At 43.6% G+C, this 22,650-nt stretch overlaps 1 protein-coding gene across 3 annotated transcripts in view; it reads left to right on the forward strand.

The window, feature by feature from the left end:
* The window catches only part of UBE2G2 (ubiquitin conjugating enzyme E2 G2), a 34,923-nt gene extending 13,959 nt beyond the window's left edge, over positions 1 to 20,964 (forward strand). For all 3 annotated transcript variants that reach the window (XM_066575663.1, XM_066575664.1, XM_066575661.1), the window contains exons 2-6: positions 803 to 838; positions 3,375 to 3,420; positions 16,910 to 17,028; positions 18,676 to 18,816; positions 20,104 to 20,964. In XM_066575663.1, coding sequence (XP_066431760.1) covers positions 803 to 838; positions 3,375 to 3,420; positions 16,910 to 17,028; positions 18,676 to 18,816; positions 20,104 to 20,216 — 455 coding nt within the window. In that variant the 3' untranslated portion in view covers positions 20,217 to 20,964. The remainder of the gene's footprint in view (positions 1 to 802; positions 839 to 3,374; positions 3,421 to 16,909; positions 17,029 to 18,675; positions 18,817 to 20,103) is intronic.
* The last annotated feature ends 1,686 nt before the right edge of the window (positions 20,965 to 22,650 follow it).

Raw genomic sequence — 22,650 nt, forward strand, 5'->3', positions numbered from 1 at the left:
TAGAGATGAGCGAGCGTACTTGCTAAGGCAAACTACTCGAGCGAGTAGTGCCTTATGCAAGTACCTGCCCGCTCGTCTCAAAAGATTCGTGTGCCGGCGGGGGAGAGCGGTGAGTTGCGGGAGTGAGTGAGTGAGAGAGAGAGAGAGATCTCCCCCGCCGCTCCCTGCCTCCCGCCGGCACCCGAATCTTTTGAGACGAGCGGGCAGGTACTCGCATTAGGCACTACTCGCTCGAGTAGTTTGCCTTAGCGCGTACGCTCGCTCATCTCTAGTGCTGATGTCTCACTAACCTCCTAGGTGTCTCCTCACAGACCACCTTAAGATGAGATGATACCCCTCTCAACCGATGTCACACTTTGTAACGTGCACTACACATGTGTGGTCTATTATTTCCCAGTCGAGAAATGGCACAACTGTCCCTATAATGACTCTCCGTAACAGACTGTGGATGTCCAGTCCATGCATGCTTGCTGTAAGCAGCCCGCCTGTTCCCCGTACTAATGGATAACTTCTTTGATGGATGTTTACTGGCCAGTGGCTGTCCATCGCTTTCTGGATTGTGGGACCAAAGCAGAAGCAAAGCCCTTAGCTGCACACTGAATACAATTGTTGCTTTTGCCTTTAAGACCAACGATTCCAAGTTAGACAAATTTGCCTTTCTCTGGATCAACATTGGAGGGTAACAGCCTGAACTGGATGGACTTGTGTCTTTTTTCGGGCTAACATACTATGTTACTTTGGAAAGAAAATAGCTTTTTTTTTTTTTCAATCTGATCTCACTTTCTTTTTCTTTTTATTTCAGAGTTGACACTGAATCCACCAGAAGGGATTGTGGCAGGTATGTTTTCATGATAGAACTTCATAGCCGTGATCTCTGGAACCTGAGTTCCTCATAACAGCCTTTTAAAGGGGTTTTCCCACCACTTACAATTTGCTTCACAACCCACTGTCCTTCCTGGTTTCTGCTGACCAGGACATGTGACTGCTGCAGCCAATCACTGGCCACAGCAGTGATGTTCTAGAGCCACTGATTGGCTACGGCAGTCACATGTCCTGGTCAACAGCAACCAGAAAGGACAGAGTGGTTGTGAAGCAATTTTAAGTTATGGGAAAACCCCCTATCAAGTTACTCTATAACCAAGATGATGGAAGACTAAACCAAATTTATTTTTCTCGAAAAAACAATATCCTTTTCAATATCGTGACACCTTCCCTTAAAGTGCTAGATGTTTCAAGGTGGGGGGTTGGCAGATCGTAAAATAGCAGTTAGTAAAGTATTAGGACTCTGTATCTGTACGAGAGATTGCAGTAAGTGCTAAAATACTTAAAGGGACTTTGTTTGCTTCTATAAGGGCCATATTCTAAAGTTATGGGATGCAGAGTCTGGGGATGTCACTGTCATACTCGCCTTTTTCCTGTTCCCTTGCTATTCCCCCACAAAGCAGCCATTTCTTGTATAGAGCAGCCTGCTTATGTCCAGGCTCATAATTAAGAGTACCAGTCGTATAATAGTACCAGCAGCATAACGGGAAGGTAGCTATTAGAATAACATCCCTGGACTTAACGCCGTAGCTTCTATGAGCCCATAATTTTAGGTTATAGGGCTCATAAAAGCTGTCAAAAAAGGAAAAAATTAATATTCGATAGTGGAACTAGAAGACATGAGTAAATAGGTGATTTTGCCTATTGCATACAACCAGATTTTACCTTCAATTCTGCAAGTGAAGATTAGAAAATAATGAGAAGCATTGATTGCTGGGCCTAATACCCATGTGACCGCCCTCTCTAATTTTCATTTTAAATCCTCTCAGCATTATATGTCTGATATCTGGATTTCTGCCAGTATTATTTTGAGTTGAGCCCATTTAACAGTTTTGTAATAAGCTGACCATGATCAAACCGGACCAGCTTGGTCTCCTTATGGAAGATCATGTTTTATACATCATCTTGTATGACTAGGACCGCATGTAGAATTGGCAGATTCCAGTATAAGAAGTTTGCTTTTTGAGTAATGTCTGGCCATTCTGCACAGTGATTTTGAGACCTTTCAGTTTAATATAATAGCAGTAAATAAGGCAATAAGGCCTCATTCAGATAAGCGTGTAGAAGTTGTGCCCCAGGATCTTGGGTGTAACTCTCATTGGACAACACATAGATAGATATATGTGTACGGTAGATCTGTGTGGACAGTACACGGTGCATGCCCTAGTCTCCGTGATATGGACCAGAATAGGAAAGGCTGCAGTTTTCCTTTACACGGACCATGGGTCCACATAAAAATAAATCTGAGCTGACGACTGAATAGCTGTTCTTCTGATTTAACTATACATGGGCGAAGACAGAGATAAGCCACTGCCAGACCTCTCTGGTAGTGGCCTATCTCCTGTGTAGACAAAAAGCGTCATGTTGAAATCTATCATGACCACCATACACACTTAATGGTTGCCCCATTCTGCCAAAATAGGCAGGTTCAGCCCCCAAATAGCTAATTGGTATGAGGGCACCTTTCAGAATATATTACGAGATGTAAATAGGCACTGTGACTTCAACAAACTTTAAACATAAATCGTTTTGATATGAGATTTGGTAATCTATCTTAGAGATAATTGCCTTTAGCTCCACTTATGAGCCACTTTCCCCATCTTGAGTAAGTCATCCATTGGATCAGGTTATATATGCTACCCATAGAAGTCTATGGAAAGAGAATGGGGAGGAGGAATTGACTGCAGCGTGAGAGATAGAGAGGCAGAAAGATACGACTAAAGGGTCTGGTAAGTTTTTTATCCCATCCCAGTGTTAGATTTACAGCTACACTGCTCAGTACTGCTGTATAATGTCTTCCATGCTGTTGCTTCTGAGGGTGGGCTACAGAATGATAGAGGAGCAGAATCTATATGTTGTTTATGGCTAAATGACATAGGTAGTAGCTGATAATTCGTAGATGAAACCCGCAGAGTGGGGAACTGGTTAAAGAAAAAAAAAATATATAAATCATATAAGTAGTATTGGCAGTACTTATATAAAGCACCACACTTGTCAATGGGCTCGTATATATCTCATCCCTATTCACATCAATGGAGATGAGCTGCAATACCAGACCCTGCCCATGGACAGATGTGGCTCTGTTTTTGGAAGAAAGCAGCCATGTTTTTTAATCCTGTACAATCCCTTTAAATTTTATAGCGGACAATGATCTAGTTAGAACGACATCTGTAATGGCTGACCAAAAAAACTAATAATTTGCTGTATGAATGAAGCTTTATTTTCCAAATGTTTTTCGCAGGTATTCATGATGCAGTCATTAAGTGGTAATGCAGTTCCCTGTGCACTGTTGAGCTTTGATTCCAAGGCACTTTTTTTGTTTTGTTTTGCAGGCCCCATAAATGAAGAAAATTTCTTTGAATGGGAAGCGTTGATCATGTGAGTAAACACAACTATAAATATACAGTAACATTACTGTAGTCCAGCAAGGAGACCTAATAGTTACTGGATTTTGTAATATTCTTGATTATTGAACATTATATCAATTTGTCTTTAAAAGGTCGAAATTATTCATGAAGTTGGCCCAAATGAAAATGTTTATATACATAATTATCTCTGCTCAGTCATCTGTTTATGGTTTTGTAGTAACGGATTATGTCCACTAAAGGCCTCATGTCCACGGGCTGGCACGGTTTCCAAGTGGGGAATCCCTCCTGCAGCGGTTTCCACCTGTGCCCGCAGTCTTGAGGCCAAAAATGGCATTTACTAACCTGTCTGCACGCTGCGGAGCTCTCTGTCGCAGCCAGAGCTACTTTCTTCTGCCCGGCGGATGCGTTCGCCACGCCAGTGGTGTGCAGTGCGCATGCGCCGCGCTTCCTTTTTTAAATCTCCTGCTCTCCCGCGAATCCACAGCACAGCCACAATGACAGCTGTTACAGTGCTGCGGATATGACTGCTTCCATTGACTTCAAAATGCAGAAGCATGCTGCAATTTCCTAACACGTGTGCGATTCGCATGCCGGGAAAAAAAATCACATCCGCATTCATTAAATTGCCCTGTGGATGCTAATGCATCCCTATGGGCTTCTAGATCTGCGGATCTCATGCACGAGAGACACGTGCGGGTTTTATAATGTAGATTGAGGCCTTACACCACGGGGGGATTGGAGATTATCAGGAGGTTGTAATAACTATCTCTCTTCCCATCCCACTCTCTTACATAAGAATTTCCCTTTTGCTGGAATTGTATATTGCAATGTCTGCTGGTAATTTTTCGGATTCTTTGCCGAACACTGGGGAAGGAAAATGAAAGCGTGTCTTTAACCCCTTAACACCACAGGATATAAGTTTACGTCCTGGGCGCATGGTACTTAGAGTAAACTTATGTCCTGTATTTAAAGTGTCGCCTCGGTGGCAGTCGCAGTGACACTATAGTGATGGCTATTAAATAAATTATTAACCAATCACTGCTTGCCGCTGGAGAACCAATCACAGCGGTCCTGCACTAGTGATTGGTCATCAGTGCTGATTCTACTTGTGGTAAAGGGTTATCAGTGTGCCAGTTATTGTAGTGTGTGCTAAGTCAACATATCTGTCGGTGTAGAAAAAAAATTACTGCTGTGTATCTGCCCCCATCCCAGTGATTTTCCAGTATTCTGTAGTCACCCACCCAATAACATTGTTTTTTTGTGTTTTTTGGGGGTACGTAATAGATTTACATATAGTATGCCCAGCAGGTGGTTTACTGCGAAGGAGGCTTACACAATACACAGTTAATGCATCAGAGTCAGACTCTGCTAGTGAGGATCACACAACCTTTCTGCCATTATCCTCTTCATCATCGCCTGAACACTCTATACTCCCAAAAAAGGCATCCCAAGGACTGCCACTGCAGAGGACCCCGATTCATCTGATGCTCAGTGGATTACTGCAGATCCCTGACTTTACTGGGAACCCAGGGATACAATTTGATACAACAGGGCTCAGATGGGTGGATTTTTAAAGTTTTTGTTTTTTTTGGATGATTTTATTGTCCACATTGTTAGCCAAACCGATTCATATTCCCAGAATGTCATCTGAGAAAACCTCGGCTCAAGTTTTACAATATCCTACTGTTGGATCTCATGGAAGCATCAGGAATCAAAAAATTGGGGGGACTTGTACTACGTATGGGGCTAGTAAAGAAGCCGAGCTTTACGGCCTACTGGAGCACAGATATATTGTACCACACCCAGATGTTTCGCACGGTGATGTCAAGGATGCATTTTGAAGCGATGATAAAATTCCTGCATTCTAATGACCCTACACAACGCTCACCCAGCGATGACCCCAATTATGGTCGATTATATAAAATCAGGAGTGTAATAGAGCATTTTAATGCTAAGATTGCCCAGGCGTACACCCCTGAAAAAAAGCATTTCTGTAGATTGGTCCCTGGTATATTCTAAAGGGAAACTTTGAATCCACTAGTATCTGGCCAGTAATAGGGCACGGTATAACAGTAATAATCGTTATTTGGTGCTTTACGGTATGGCATGTAAATGTATAAGCTGTATTGGAGTACTTCAGGGATCACCTATAAGTTCCGGATTTACAAAGGGAACGACACCAGAATTGAGCCGCCAGAATTCCCACTCATCCCTCTTCCTGGAAATAACAGGAAAGATTGTATGGGAATTAGTGCCCCCACTACTGGAGCAGGGTTACCATCTCTGCCTGGATAATACCACGACAGAGACCCCCAAGCCAGACTGCGTCCTTGACTACAATGCCATGCAGAAAACTGCATTCTGACAGGCAGTCTATCAGGATGTGCCACAGGCATGCCTTGTTAGGCATTCATTTCATCGTGAGAGGGCTGTTTGGGTCTCCGAATGCCAATTGGGGAATTTTAAATGCTGCCGTCAGAATTGACAGTTGCCTTTTTTAGGAGGTTAACAGCCATAATCGGCGTGAACGCTGATTGCTGCTGTTCAGGTGGGTGTCAGCTGTTAAAGATATCCAGCACCCACCTTGTAGGGAAAGGGATCAATTCCCAATCCTGTTCTGCACATACTCTGAAACCCCATGACTTAAAATAAATGAAGTCCTGTGAAGTGAAAGGGTTAAAAAATACAACTTGTCCTGCAAAAAAAAAAGAAGCTCTCATCTGGCTAGGTCGACGAAAAAATAGTAATGGCTTTTTTTAATCCGACGATGAAGAAGTAAGGAAAATGGTGATTAAGGTACAAAATAAGTCTGCCCCTAAGGGGTTAAATGACACTTCTCTTGTTACTGTATGTATTCATAAATGAAATGACTTCTGCCCAGGCTGTAAATATATGCATGTAATCTTTGTTTCTTTTCATTTTATTAGCAGTTTTTCGTCTTAATTCGGCTTTCATTTGAAGATTATGCTTTTAACATTCATGAATTATCGTTTTCTGACTCAATCGGTCCCACATGTATTCTCAGCTGAAAAAGTGCCTGATTTATAGTATATTCTCCTCCCGAGCTGCTTCACTATTCTGTATGCTGCCGAGCCGTCCCAGTATTCCCTGCTGGCTCAGCACCGCCACTGATCTCGCTCTGGGGATTTGCATTCAGGGAAGTTTAGTCTTCATACCGGGTGCCATACATTAAGGAAGAAATGCTAGGTTCACCATTTACACATCTTTCGTCGTGCCTTAGGGTCTTTGTGACTGGCACGGTTCGCTAATTTCCCGATTTGCTGCGTGCCTTTGGTTTGATTGACATTATTACATTTCCATATCAGTCCACATGCGATAGCACTGTGTTGCCCTGAGAGCTGCTGTAGTATAGAGCTTTTATCATGCAGTCACCCGTGGGAGGAAGACTGGGATTAGCAACTATTTAACTCCAAAAAGTAGTTGTACAGCAAGAAGTCTTATAGCCATAGTCAAAAATGGAGGTTCTTCCTCCTGGATAATCTTAACTAGGGACTAAGTATATACACAGGTAGGTCTGCTTGTTAAGGTATAGTTTACAGACTAGTAAAGCAGTGTGGACCTAACATATAGATTAAGCAACTATATAAATGGCTATTCTACCGTGTAGGCTTATCATTAGAGATGAGTGAACGTACTCATTTAGGGCGATTTCGCATTCGAGCACCGCTTTTTTCGAGTAACTGACTACTCGGGCGAAAAGATGCGGGGGCAGCGTGGTGTGTGGTGGAGCGGGGGGTAGCAGTGGGGAACAGGGGGGAGCTCTCCACCCCCCTTGCAACTCACCCCCGGCGCCCCCCGAATCTTTTCGCCCGAGTTGTCAGTTACTTGAAAAAAGCGGTGCTCGAGTGCGAAATCGCCCTAAACGAGTACGTTTGCTCATCTCTACTTATCATCCAAATGTGTCCATTTACAAGTCAACGTAGCCTAGATCACTGCTCCAAGTTAGCCAACTTTCCCCTTCCAACATACAGGTTCACTAGCGGAATAAAGGAGCAAAAGGACTTGTCTCTGCTGACGAAGAAGCCACTGCTTTATTGCTATGTAATCCGTGTTCTCCTGTTTGTAAACAAGTGATTCTAGTTATACAGTAGGTATACATTAAGACTCCTGCACACGGCCGGGTCGGACCCTGCATGCGGGATTCCTGCAGCGGAGTTCAACCGCTCGTGGGCAGGAAATTGCGGATAGACATTGCATGCGATGGGCTGGATTTGCTGCAGAATCCGGAGGCGGAATCTGGCTCCAGATTTCGCAATGCAAATCCGCCCGTGTGCAGGAGGCTTTAAAGAGTTGGCAGGAATATGGACCTTGTCAGTATGGATGCAGTGTTACTGTGGCTTATTCATGACCTACGATGAAGCGTATGACTGTTGGCAGTGGATAGAGGAAGAACTTGTAATCTTAAAGGGGTTGTCCAATTTCTAGCTGTTTTTGTTGCTGGAGGCAAACCGCTCTATACGTTGTGCAGAGGCTCGGATTGTAATTGCAAGCTTATTAAAGTGAATGTGAATCTGTTTGCACTACCAGGCCAATGCACAACATGTTGAGTTGTCTGTATACTGCAGCAAAACAGTTAAAAGTGGAACAACCCCTTTAAAAGGGCTGCCTGGTGAGTGAAGAAATTCAGCAGGCAGTGTTATAAAAAAAAAAACTGTGAAAAGAGTTTTACAGTCACTTAAAATGTTTTAATAACCAGTCGATGTTATAAAAGGAGGCCCCTTTGTTGGTTTCCTGCAACAGTGACGTTCCCTACAATCACATGACCGTTGCACCCAATCGGTAGCCTCAGCGGTCTTGTGTTGTACATGCTAGTCTTCCAGCTGAGGCTAGTGATTGGCTGCTGCAGACGTGGATATATGGCACATAACCAAAGCAGAAAATTAAACCAAGACTAGTGGATAATATTGTTGCTGGAGCGGTATATATTTAACTGGTGACTAATAGCCGATTTTTCATTTCATAACATTTCCTGCTGTTAGCTGAATGTCTTCACTCCCAGACAACCTCTTTTAAGCATTCTACAAAGTTGGATTTTTTTTGCTTTTGTTTTTGTCTTTTTATTTTTTATTTTTTTGTCTTCTGCAGCTACTAAAACTTTTTGGAAAAAAACCAAACCAGTATAACGGGTAATCCATGTAAGGAATTGCTACTGACGCAGCTCCTTAATATTTAGCATCTATGGTGCTGTGAATGGTCCTGCCTTGCAATTGCACAAGCTGAAATCTTCTATTAGCACAGAAACTACAGGACTTGTTTTTTCCTAGCACATCTGTTAGGCCCCCTGCACACTGGCAAGAGCGATATCGGGCCGTAATTCATGGACCGATGTCGCTTTTGCAAACCTTCTGAAACCCCTGGATGTGAGGCATTTTCATGTGCAAACAGCCTCTCATCACTGCAGGGAATCCCATTGCTTTTAATTGCCCCATTGAAAGCAATGGGGAAGGGGGGAGATCGCGATCCTCTGCCACTACTGTGGCAGGGATTCCTTAATCCCCGCGGGGAGTTCCCTCATCACTGAACACTGCTACCGCCGACCCCATTGACAACAAGGTGAAGCCCCTGGATGTGACAGCAACCAGGGGTTTCACATCCAAGGAATCCCCTGCTGCAGCTGTCACAGGTACAGCAGGGAATAGCGATCCTCTCTTTAATTGCTTTCAATGGGGCTGGCCCTGCTGCCGCCTGCCCCATTGAAAGCAATGGGAAATATCACAAAAAGAATGGGCATACTGCGATTTCTTTCACGCAGCCTCGCTAATGAGAATGAAACCATTGAAATTCATTGGTTTCATAATCATGCATTTTTACTTGCTCTCACATCACACGAAAAACACGCAATTTCCTCGCCAGTGGAAAGGGGCCCTTATATGCCCGAGTTAAAATGAGCTGGAATATGGTTTTCTCCAGCAGGTTTCGGGGTATTCTGTAGCTTCCAAATTGTATAGTGTGCACACATCATCGACCAGATCAGACACAAGTTATCAGTCTCATGTCCAAAATGGCTCTCTGGGCAGGAACGTCCAAACAGTCTCTTTTATTGCAAGACCTAACACCTGCCCTTTATGGACGTTTAACAGATTACATCAGTAACATATATATATTCTTATTCGCTGGGTTATATAGAATTCCCCGCCTCCCCCTCTCCCCACCTCTCTCAAGTAGGAGCCTTTGTCTTAACAACATGTGGTCAAAACTGAAACTGAAAGTATCTCTTTGTTGAAGAAGTTTCTGTGTGGGGGATGGGAAAGGACTGGGAAAACACTCAGTATTGAATACAAGCAATAACATATAACACTGTGATTTAACTCTTTCCTTATGCAGCAGAGTTCCACATTAGGCTGAAGTCACAAAACACACATCTTTTCACCATGCCATTGTCCAGCAATTACTATAATGAAATTATGCAGTCGTTAGCCTCTAAGAGTTAAAGTCACTACAGCTGCGTAATACATCTAGTTTAGTACAAATCGATAGACATTTTACACTGACTAATCATCGTGTCTATCACAAAAACTGTCCCAGTGACGGATCTTTTTTGGGAAATCCACACTTAGAGGAACTGTCTGAATATTGTTCGGATCTAAGGTACCTACTTTACGGTATTACTATACTTTATGCAGAGTTGTATTTCTTTTTCCATTAAAACAGATTGAAAGACGTGTCGCAAAAAAAATGACAGCTTTTTTTCCCCAACTCAGAAATGGTGCCACTCCTGTCCACAGGTTGTGTTTGGTATTACAGCTCAGACCCAATCACACCATATATACCCACTTCAGGGTATTAAAGCATTAAACGTTTATTCTTGTATGCTTCATATTCTTACGGCGCTATTTGTTCCGGCATATTTTATATTGTTTGTTAAGAACGTGAGTCATGTTACTTTTCTTTGGCCCCTCTGGACACCAATATTGTACTGAAAATGGTTGTTGACTGTTTATGATGCAGAACCTCTCCACCTGACACAATTGTACCAACTGTTACAAACACCTGACTCTGTCTTACGTGACATGTGTCCTTTAAGACATGCCTCGCAGGCAGATAGTTGAATTCTATCCCCGCACACCCTGCCTATTAAGAGAGCACCGTGACCTTGCCATTAGTGCAGGCTTTGATTTCCTATGATGCCTTGTTTTATGTCTTTTTTGTTTTTCTCTCCATTACATTCGCATAAGAAAAATCAAAGCGGCACATAACTTTGGAGGGACTTTTGAAGTGTGAGTGCTGTTAACTGAAACTGACTTGTTTGTCTCCCTTTCATTTGTAACAGTAAAACCGGTCTGCACTATCAATCAGTCTGTGACCTAAAAGTTGTGTAATACTCAGAGGATCCACACCTGAGGGATTAGAGATGGGATTTGCGATTAAAACTCAACAAGCTTTTTTTTTTTGCTGTTAAACATTTCTGATCAACTATATACTGTATAAGGGCTTATTCAGACGACCGTATATCGGACGGGTACTCGCCACCCCCTCTCCGCCCCTCTGCACTATTTGCAATGACAGTTCCAACACTGCTCACTGCTCCAGGCTCTTCCAGACTCCTCCCCCTGCAGAGAGGGACGCCGTATATCGGCCAGGCGTGAATACCCGGCTGATATATGGTCGTCTGAATAAACCCTTTGGGAGATGTTTCCAAAGAACCTGGGTAGTAACTGGTTTAGTGGCCACTAAAGGTTACGGGCTCCCCCCCCCCCCCCTTTTTTTTTTTTTAAAGACTTTTTTTCACTTAAATGCATGTTTTTTAAGCTATTTTGCCACAGGATTTTTTTTTTTTTTTTAAAGTTGCATCATTTAGTTCTGCAAGTTCAGTATATCACTTTATATAGCAGCCTGCAGAATGCTGCTCACTAGCAAGTTCATCAGTAAGCTCACCTGTAGGCTGAAGGCTCATTTACACACAGACAATCTTTCAAATGATTGAAAGATTGACAGTTCTAGCGATCATTTTGCATAGAGTACTAATGGACATAATGCCTATTAGCACTTTATCAGCTTCATTTGTGTTTAAATGAGCCTCCAGCAGCTGTTTGCAAATCCCAGCATTTGGTCTGGACTTTGCACTCAGTTACACTGTCTTTGCTGTCAGCTGAATACAATGTAATCAGCTGCTCCCGTGGAAAACACAGACTGCGGTCCCTGCTATCGCTCTCCGGCTGAAAGATAGATTTTATGCTCACCTAAAAATCATCGTTCAGCTGAAGAGTGAAAGTGCGCAACGCTTATCGCTCAAAAACCATAGTTTGAACAAACTTTGACTGATAATTGTTGTGTGTAAATGGGGCTTTAGTCTGCAGCCCCTCCCTTTCCTTTCCTCAACAATTGTCAAAGCTGGTTTATGACCTAATAAAAGATGAACTGTTTTGGTCATCGGCTTAGAAGATGGTTCAGGAAAGTGAGCTGTCTGAAGTGTTCACTGACCGATAATGTTGGTGAACAGCATTCTGCTGTTTGTTGTATACTGTGATATATAGAAGCTGCAGAAGCCAAAAATGTGTAATTAAAAAATGCCCCCCAAAGGCGTCTACAGCCTTAAAATCGTAAACATTGTAGATAAGCCGTCTAGGCTTGAAGCTTGGAGTCCCTCTTCTCACGTGTCTGTAATGTCAGTAGTCATTGGAATACCCCAAATATCTTGGTAGATGCGCAGAAAAGTTCATAGCTGCAACTGTTCAAGTGGTTAGGATACGGATATTAATGCATGAAAATTGGAATTTCGCAGTGTCTCTATACCTTTGAACTTGCCAGTGCATGAGGCAGAAGGTGTTGTCATGGCAGAGGAGCTGCCGACATGTTGGCCGTGACTTCAAGCATTTATAACCTAGCAAAGAAATCACACAAGTCCTTTTCACATTTTTCATGTTCATTACATTTCAGTTTACATTATACAGATTTTTTTTTATCTTACTTAAAGGGAACCTGTCACCATTTTTACACCGATTAAACCCCCTATACTGTTTAATATGTGATTAAATTGCCATCTGCATTGTTAATTTGCTAACAATGCAGGCCTGGCACATACTGCCCATTCTGATGGTGGCATGAGCCATTCTAACGTCATTGCCGCCACAGTCTACACTTTGCGAATGCATCGTGAGCATGGAATCAGATTAGACTGCAGCAATGAAGTGCGCAGAGGGAAGCGGTGTTTGGGCAGGCGCACAGTGCTCCCGAGATGGTCAGGACAACCTTTGTCTGGGGGTTTAAATCCACGTGTAGGTTTATAACCGCTTCTGACATCGCCTTTCTAGCATGCATATTGGTCAATGAGAACTTTGTAGTTAATAGAGGAAGTGGCAGTGCCGTCCCCTCAAATAGACCCATGCCCCAGCAACATGGGCGAGCTGCTGGGTGTTAGCAGACCTGGATCAGCCCTGCCAGTGACTACTGTCACCATTGGAGGATATTTCACCTGTAACTGGGGCTTCTATGGATGCCCCGACTACAGTGGAAAACTGCAAAAGAAAATAAAACATTGTGAATGTTTCCCGGAGACGACGTCATGGGGGAATATATAGTTTTTAAAAAAGGGTGTATATGTCTAAGAAATAGCCGCTAATGCCAACCCGAACTGATGCCATAGCTATCCTGTAATCCGAGACCATACAAATTATATATTAAAACGACTCAAACAAAATGGGGAAACCGCAAATGTTCTTTATTTAAGGCCCAATGCCCACGGACGGGAATTCTGCAGCGGGATTCCGAGTGGAATTTCCGGCATTGCACGCTGCCATATTATTGCATGCGTGCACGCAATCCTATGCAGACAGCCGCGATTTTGATCGCGATAAATCCGTGTGGTAACAAAATCACGACAGATCCTATGTCCGGCTGTGCGCCCACCGGCACATCGCACAGAGAGAAGACATCGGACAGGTAAGCGAGAGGTCACTGCAGGAGCACGGGTCGCATCCCGCTGCAAGAATCTCGCAGTCAGAATCCGACCCAGCCCTGTGCATGAGGCCTTCGTGTAAACTGACTCATTTTAAAACTAAGGAACTATCAATAAACAGTTTTTGTCCATATCCCTAGTAAAACGGAAAAAAAGGAACAAAATAGCAAAAATAATGGTTGCAGCCCAGGATATGCATAAAATCGCTAAAAAGTGCCCAGTTATTTAGGACCGACGCACTCTGGTCATTAAGGGGGCTAAGAAAATTCAAATGAGACAAAAATTAAAAATTGTATGAGATACTCATTTGCACTGAAGCAATAGCCTTAAATATCAACAGCTTAAGGGCTTATTTAGACGGGTGTATATTGATCGGCTTTTCGCGCCTGGTCGATATACGCTGCCCCTCTTTGCAGGGGAGGAGGCGGGTTGGACTGGGAGCAGTGCACTGAGCTCCCGCTCCCTCTCTGACCCTTGCCACTATTAGCAATGGGAGAGGGCAGGGTGAAATTTAGCCCCGCCCCAGTCCCTCTACTCCCATTGCAAACAGCTCAGTGCACTGCTCCCTGCCTGGGCCGCTTTTTCCCCTGCAGAGAGGGACAGCGTATATTGGCCAGGCGCGAAAACCCGGCCGATATACGCACGTCTGAATAAGCCATAAGGGAGCAGTCACAAAATCTAAAGTTATGCACAGAATAGGGCATCACTTTATAATGGGCGTTTCACCACTGAGACCCCCATTGATACTGAGAATGGGGAGTCCCGTGTCCCCATCTCTCATCACTACGGTAGTCTCTTCTCCTACCCGCAGTGACATCAGACTGGATGGAACACTAGTGGTACACGTGCAGACGCTGCTCCATTCATTTCAGTGGGGCTGACGGAAATGGCCCAGTACAAGTGCTTGGCAATCTCTGGCAGTCACATGGAGCAGCACCGCACATGTGTGACTACTGCTCTATTCAATCTCCTCCTCACTGCAGGGAGTGCAATTAGCCCGACTTAAGGAGGAGGATACCGGACCCCTCATTCTTAAAATTGGCGTGGCTTTCAATGCTCAGACGCCCACCCATTATTAAGTTATCCCTTCTTCTGTGGAAAGGGGGCAACTTTTGATTTTGGCATAACCCCTTTCACAAGTAAGTAAACCTACACGCTACAGGCAGGTATAAAGTGAACAGCACAGTCTAGCCAGTCTTCTTAATACGTTGATAACCTTTGTAATGTAATTAAGCTGCTTTGCTAAAATTCCTGATTATAGAATGTTGTTATAATGTTTCTTGAAATTAGAGGCTCAGATTCTAAGTTTTGCATAATTTACTTGTCTAACGCTACACACAATAAGGGTATGTGTACACAGTGAGCTTTCCTTTGAAAGCCATCAAAGTGCTAAGAACCACTTGTCCGTCAATCTGTGTGTTACATGCAGAGCCTGACCGCACCTGTAATGTCAGTTACCGGCTCTTAGCTCCGTCCTTGATCACATGACTGTAACGTCATCACTGGTCCTTTATCCTCCTCCTGCACTGAATGAGGATTTATGGGCTGACTACATCCCCCACAAACCCCCGCAGCCTCAGTTGCTATGGATACAGCAGTACTCAGTCTGGCAGTTTGTAGTTGGTTGTTAGACAGCTGGACACCTATGTGGAGACTCCGAAAAATGACACCTCACAAATGTACACATACGCAGCTGGCGGTTCATACTGACCCACAACATTGAAGCATAGTCCTTCACCGCTATCCTCACATCTTCTGAACGTGATATCATGTCATTACAAGTGCTAATGGCGCCAACACCAGTCCAGCCCTCATCTAATCGTCAACCGTTGTCCAGTGTTGAAACTAACCGTTGCTGTCGTGCAAACATGTCACCACAGAGGGTCCAACGCCCTTGTTAAGCTGTAAGCGATAAGCCATGATTTCACCTTGGCCACCAGCTGAAGTTTGTAAAACACATGCAACTCATATGCAAATTCATCATAGCAGAGCTGTGTGTGTGACGTGCATGTAGCAGAGCTGTGTGTGTGACGTGCATGTAGCAGAGCTGTGTGTGTGACGTGCATGTAGCAGAGCTGTGTGTGTGACGTGCATGTAGCAGAGCTGTGTGGCGCATTGTGCCGCCAGAAACACTTGTACTATAATTTCCTAATAATTACTAGTAGCATAAATCTACGGCTTAGCACATGTACACCTGCAGATCCGTGCGCGAAGTTAGCCCTTCTCAATGCGGAATTCCCGACACGAATGCCTAAAGAAGCAACATGCTGCTTTTTTCCCCGCACACGGACTTGTAATCTACATGCAGAAACAATCTGCACCGTATAGGCTGTGGCGTAGATTTCCATTGTAAGTAACAGGCGTAGGTACCTCACCAAAGTCCGACACAAAAGTGTGCTGTGTGAACGCCCCCAAGACACACGTCTAGGGGGACAAGCAAAGTGTTTGTTTTCTGCAGCTGTTTTCCAGACCACAATAACAACTTATTTTTTTTTGTTCCTGTGTGGATGTTGTTGCGCCTGTTTATAGCAGGTTATCTAATTATCGTATGTGAGCGCCACCTCACAGATAAATGTGAGAGAACCACTTACCAGTAATTGCTGGGCTGCTGCCGCAAGTGACCTGCAGACCTGCAACTATTAGTAATTATAGCAAATATAGAACTGTGGGTGGTATTGGGTCCTCAGGTTTGTTTTTCCTTCCTACAGATTTCAGTACTAAATTTTCTGATTCACCGTCAGCAAGCGGAGATCTTAACATTTTTTAAATCCTTACCATTCTTAAGTGTATATACATTGCAATGCAGTAGTTTGCAAATTCATTACTGTTAATCTAAATTTAAACGACTTTTTCAAGAACAGTGACACTCATGGCAGCGGGTGGTTTACAGGTTTGGCAGCAGGCCTTTAGACCAGGTGACGTTACCTGTCAGATGCGGCAGTCTGGCGCCACTTTCAGTATATTAATTTTATATAGTTTCTGCTGACAGGTTCATTTTTGAATGCATTCTGAATAATCTTCGGCTGCCTGTCCACGGGCGTTTTTGAATTGCGTTCCCCGCTGCAATAATCCGGCCATGGGGAACGCAATGCACGCTTTCCATAGCGTCGCTATGGAAAGCGCAGCCCCCCTGTCCACGAGCGGAGAAGCATAGCGATTCTCCTCTCGCGCCTGGCAATTCGCAGCATGCTGCGAATTGCTGCGATACTCCACGGTGAGCCTATCTGTCATATAGGCTCACCGTGGAGATCCGTCTGCCGGATCCCGTGGCAGAGATTGTGGACAGGCAGCCTTAGAACTTGGATGTCTAACCAAACTTAATATTACATCTCTTGCCATCCTCTGTGAAACAGAAACTTTCCTTAATTACACATGAGTATTCAGTTCTCCATTATAATTGGCTGCATTGCTTTTCAGAAATTAAACATGGCATGATTTTTTTACCTTTGTACGTTAACTTAGCGGTGTTTTTGGAATGCTTCGCCTTTCTGTGTTTTGAGGGAACATATATACTGCCTTGAGTCATACAGTGAGTATAATTGTCTTTTGCATTAACCATGTGCTATTTCCAATGTCTGTGCAGGGGCCCAGAAGACACTTGCTTTGAATGTGGAGTATTCCCAGCGATTCTCAGCTTCCCCCTTGATTACCCTCTGAGTCCTCCTAAAATGAGGTTTACCTGTGAGATGTTTCACCCAAACAGTAAGTACAGGAACATGTAGATTTTGTACTCCTATATACTAGTCATTTCTGTTTGTAGAGTTCTGCATATAGAAGTTTTACAGTTTCATATCAATCCAGCTTAAAGGGGTATTTCGAGACTTGAAAAATGTTTCTTTCTGTTGATGACTGATGAGGCCCCCCGCAGATCGGCTGACTACAGTGGTCTGTGCAGGAAGCAGAAAACACTGATCATAGCGCAGTGAACCAGTTTAAAATCAATTTGACGGTTCTGTTAAGAAGCAGAGTTGTCAAGTCCCAAATACCACAGTGCCTTAAAGGGATTGTACCAGGTTACAAGTTGTCCTCTATCCATGGGATAGGGGATAACTTGATTGGTTGGGGTCTCGCCTCTGAAACCCTTGCCGATCTAGAGAACGTGGGTCCTGTGTCCTCGTTATCCTCATTGCATGTTTACTACACCCCTGCAGTGAGAAGGGCACTGAATGGGGTGGAATGTGGAGCTCGCTGAGAGGCAAGCGCTCAGGTATTTCTGTTAGCCCCACTGAAATAAATGGTGCACTGGCGTTAGAATTTTTTAGACTTTTTTAATACAACGACAGTGCCACACTGCAGTACAAAGTAAGATGGTCCCTGAAGACCACAGTCTGATGGGATGCTCTTGCGGATGTGCACTCAGGCAGGTAAGTAAGCACTACTAATTTGGAAGCACTGCAGGCAATTTTTTAGCCACTAGTCAGTCCTCGCTATCTGAACTTTAAAAACCGAGCGGAAGTTCTTGGTGTCCTCATCATCACTACTGCAACCTTCTAACCAATCTGGAGTGGAGTCCTGTTTTCATCCTGCTGCAGAATGTGTCAGTCAGGTGCAGACACATAGCACCCTTGGGTTCCTTCCTACTTGCCTTGGTGCAGCCGAAATGCTCACTACTTAAACACAGGGTGATGGCCCCTAATCTATGATGTGTAAAGCCTGTGTGTGCAGGGGAAGAGACAATTGTTTTAAAAGAAGTTTGTAACCTTTTTCATTATAGGGCTTGTCCCTTGTAGACTACTCAAGGCCTATCCTTAGGACAAGCTATCAATAATAGATCAGCAGGGTTTCACCGCTCAGGACCCCCTCTGTCCAGCTGCATTCATGCGCTGAGCTGATGTGTGCAGGAAGCAGACAGCTCCATTCTCACTGCAGTGGCCAGGCTTGGTATTACTGGCTACTCACTTCAATAGTAACTTTACCTGTAATACCAAAACTGGCCACTGTAGTGAGAATGGAACTGTCTGCTTCCTGCAGAAATCGACTCTGTGCACAGTTGCCTCAGTCCAGCAAACAGCTGATTAGTGGATCCCTGCCACTTTATTGATACATCATCACAACAAACCTTTAATAACAAGTAGTTTAAATGATAGATTTTACTGAAAAGATTGATAATTTTAAGTAGATACTTGAGGCCTTTTTATTATGCAGTGCTTCAGCTTTATTTACACACAACTGTAAAGCCACTTCAGTACTCTTATTGCACAAAATCCAGTTAACGCTATCTGTAATACACGATCCCCTGCATTGACTGCGCAAAAGATTCCATTACAGTATCAAGACACTTTCTTCTATTGCTTAGAACAAATCCTCATGCATATGAAAAATTCTGTACGCCGCTTGTTGTTTTTTCAGTATACCCAGATGGCAGAGTATGCATCTCAATCCTACACGCTCCAGGAGACGACCCCATGGGCTATGAGAGCAGCGCTGAGCGGTGGAGCCCGGTGCAAAGTGTAGAGAAAATCCTACTCTCGGTCGTCAGCATGTTGGCAGGTATGGAGATCTGTCTCCTATAAAAGTTACTTATATCCTAAGTATCTGAGATTCAGCTAAAGGGTTACTGACTTCTTATATGATAGCCCGTGTAATAATTAGGCCTAGAAGCCTTGCTTCCCATTAACTAAAGCCCCATTTACACGCAACGATTGTCGTTTGAACTAACGACTTTTTTGCTTTTAAATGCTGAGATGTTTACGCGTAAGGATAATGGTTTGAAATCCTCTTAATTTTCCACATTAGCTATGTAAACACTGTATATATTTGCTATGTATACGCAAAGAATCTCTAATGACCCATTTAGACACAAGGAGAATCGCTCAATGCAGTCTTTTGAGCGATTCTCATTGCGTCAAAATGCACGGACATCGTGCAGTTTTCGTGCACGAGTCGCTGATCGCTGAATTGTAGCTTGCTAGAATTAAGTGATCAGCTGTTATCAGCGGAGCAGGCTGTTATCACAGCCGGCTGCGCTGATAAGATTCTCTGTGCCTGTGTCCTGCTGGGAATTTACACAGGGGCACAGGCTGTAAGCGTACAGAACAATACAGCTGTTTCTTATGCAAAACAGCTGTATTCTTCTTTTAGCGGCCGCGGCAGTGTCCCACTCTGGCTGTCTCCTAGTAACAGAGGGGTTAAAGGGAAATGGTGGAGGTGCCGCCTTATGTAGTCACGACACCTTATTTTGACATTACCTAAAACGTTGGGTATACTTTAAATAACTACAGCCTACTGACACATCAATAAACTTTAGGCAACATTGGGCATTTTTAGCCTTTTGCTAAGTGACTTGTGAAATGTGTCCAGCACCGAAGGCTTTACAGAGGGTAATATTTACTGATGTTGCCTTTTCAGTACAAAAATCCAATCTGATTTTCCCTGTTCTGCAGGAAATCTAGAAAGGCACTATAAGCTAATTGTGAATGGTTCATCACCAACTCTCATGTGACAGGCTTCATTTAGATTGCAGCAGCACCCCAAACTAGCACAGCGTGGTGCAAGCGAGGGTTCTCTTCCTCATCAGCCAAAAAATGTTCGGACCTTTTAGTCTAATCAGTCATAGCCCTATTATAGTAGGCAATATTATAGCAGTTTTTCCCCTTTCACACATGGGTTGACGTGTAAATTTTGCTAGACTAGGGTACCAATGGTTGTAGATTCAGAATAGCTGAAGGATTTGCTCTTTGTGCTAGTTTGACTAATATATATGTATGTGTGTATCATATATATGCTATAAGATAACATTATTTTAATAGGCGTATGTATGTTTTATTTACCTTGCAGAACCCAATGATGAAAGTGGTGCAAACGTTGATGCCTCAAAGATGTGGCGAGAAGACCGAGAGCAGTTTAACAAGATAGCCAGGCAGACTGTGCAGAAATCCCTGGGATTGTGATCAGATACTTCAGTATTGCCCACCAAGAATGAGGATTTCTGTCTGTTTGTATTACTGCCCAAGAGACACTGTCTTTTTAATTCTGGGATCACCAAATATTTTGGAAAATTGCTAGTTTGGAGGTCTCACTTTGACTTTGCTTCCATTGATATGCTCCATTTCTCCACATTTCTTGGGGTGTCGTTTAATGGAGAATTCTCATTGGTTCTTCTGCAATCCTTGTATGTATCAGAATCAGTAGAAAATGCTGACAACCTGAGTTTCTATATGCGGACTTTGGACCCCTGAAGTTATTACGACAAGGGGTACAATTCATAACAGTATTTTACAGCCCATCAGCATCTAAATGTGTTGGAAATTGCTTCATTTCCTTCCCGAAGTGGGCGCTGCAAGTGATTTTCTATGGAAATTATATACTGATTTTTTGCAAATGGACACACTTTTGAGAACTTTATCATTCATGAAGGATAATGACCTGTGTGTGGATATAACTAGAATAGGTGAATGTTCTTATGAAGTTGAGACTCCTTCTCCTTTATGTATTCCCCCAAATCTTGCAAAACACCTTTATCAGGCTTCCAGCTTCATAAAAAGGGGTCTACAGTCTTCCATATAGTGTTGGTGGCAGTTTGTGCTGTTTGTGCTCAAACACTGTATAATCCAGCATTGCAATTATGTGGAAGGTCTGAACAGTGGTATTGTTATGTGCTGACTCTTCCGCCTGTAATAAATGAGTGATATAAAAGAAGTGTGTGTGTGTGCGTAACTGGAAAACTTTAACTTAGAGCTGGGCTGCACAACATATGGCTCACAATACCATTCTATGCAGCCCTCCCCCATCCCGTCTGGACACAGAAATGCTTGTCTATATAGGACTTGGTGGCTATGTGATAACTGAGGAGCAGGGGAGAGGACTGTACAGGGGGTGTGATAATGGGAGCAGGGAAGAATGTTAAATGTTAAAAGAATACCAAGACTTAAGCAAATTAGTATTAAAATTGAAAAAGTTAAGAAAAAAGTTGAGATTTTCATTTTAGACCAGATCACCCATCCCTAATAGGAGTCCTGAAAGGGGAACCTGCATCAGACATTCATGGCTTATAGTCTTGATTTGCCATAAATATCTCAGATGGTTATATCTAGAGATGAGCGAGTATACTCGCTAAGGCACATTACTCGAGCGAGTAGTGCCTTAGCCGAGTATCTCCCCGCTCGTCTCTGAAGATTCAGGGAGCGGCGGGGGAGAGCGGGGTGAAACGGAGGGGAGATCTCTCTCTCACTCTCTCCCCCCTCCCCCCCCCAATCCCCGCTGCAACTCACCTGTCACCCGCGCCGGCCCCCGAATCTTTAGAGAAAAGGAGATACTCGGCTAAGGCACTACTCGCTCATCTCTAGTTATATCCCTTCTAAGTATTATCAATGTGACAATGTGGTCCTCTAATTTAGCGCAAACCTGAAAATGTCCTCACACTTCTGTAATTGCGTTCTTTATTAGTCACTGACCCAGTAGAGATCTGGAAATTCAAAGAGGGAAATTTACTTTCATGTGATTATGGAGTAGAAATCCTTCACATTGGAATTCCAGCAATCTGTTTTTCTGCCTGTCATTACCCACCAAAAAAGGGACGGCACAATGAAAGAAAATACTACGGGACAAATCCTTTGGGAAAATTTCCTTTTTTCTTATGGGCTGGACTTTGTGCTTGTTTTGTTGTATAATGGCAGCGATACAATCGGATTCTCCAGCTGCTGTTGCAGATGCCTTAATCAGGCTCATGAATGCTAAAGTGCCTACTGAATATCCAACAAAACTTAGAGAAAGACCGGCAACCACTGTGGTGTATCACTTATACTAACTTCTTTTGAGGTGTGCCATTAAATCCACTCATTTTGAAATAAAATATTGCAGTCTCTCTATTTAACCTATTAAGGACCAAGTGCTGTAAATTTACCGCACTTGGTCCTGGACTTTAGGCCGCTATCACACGGACGACTGTTCAGGAAAATTGCAGCAATATCTTGGCTGTGTTCTGTGCGATATCATTGCGTCTTCTTGCAGCGATATGATGAATTTGTGTCACTACAAAGCCGCGCGACTTTGTAGCGCTCTTTTGCCATAGCTGTGATTGGTTCATCGAGCGCTGCAGTGATTGGCTGAGCCGCCCGAGAACCAATCAGAGCCAATGCTTTCTGGAGGCGGGGATTTTGAACCATCAAAACAGTAAGCGATGGCTGACAACTACAAGCAATTGTGCCGGGGACCTGCGGAGAAGTGCGGCAAACGGACTGCTTCTGTTAGGTGATGTATTGTTGTTGTTTTTTTTTTTTTAAGGCAGATAGGGCTTATTTTAGGGGAAGCAGTAGGACTTCCTACTGTAAAAGTTGCACCGCACGAAAATCACATTTTCGTGCAATGTAATACAAAGGAAGGCTC

The sequence above is a fragment of the Eleutherodactylus coqui genome, chromosome 8, assembly GCF_035609145.1.
Source record: "Eleutherodactylus coqui strain aEleCoq1 chromosome 8, aEleCoq1.hap1, whole genome shotgun sequence".
Taxonomy (NCBI): domain Eukaryota; kingdom Metazoa; phylum Chordata; class Amphibia; order Anura; family Eleutherodactylidae; genus Eleutherodactylus; species Eleutherodactylus coqui.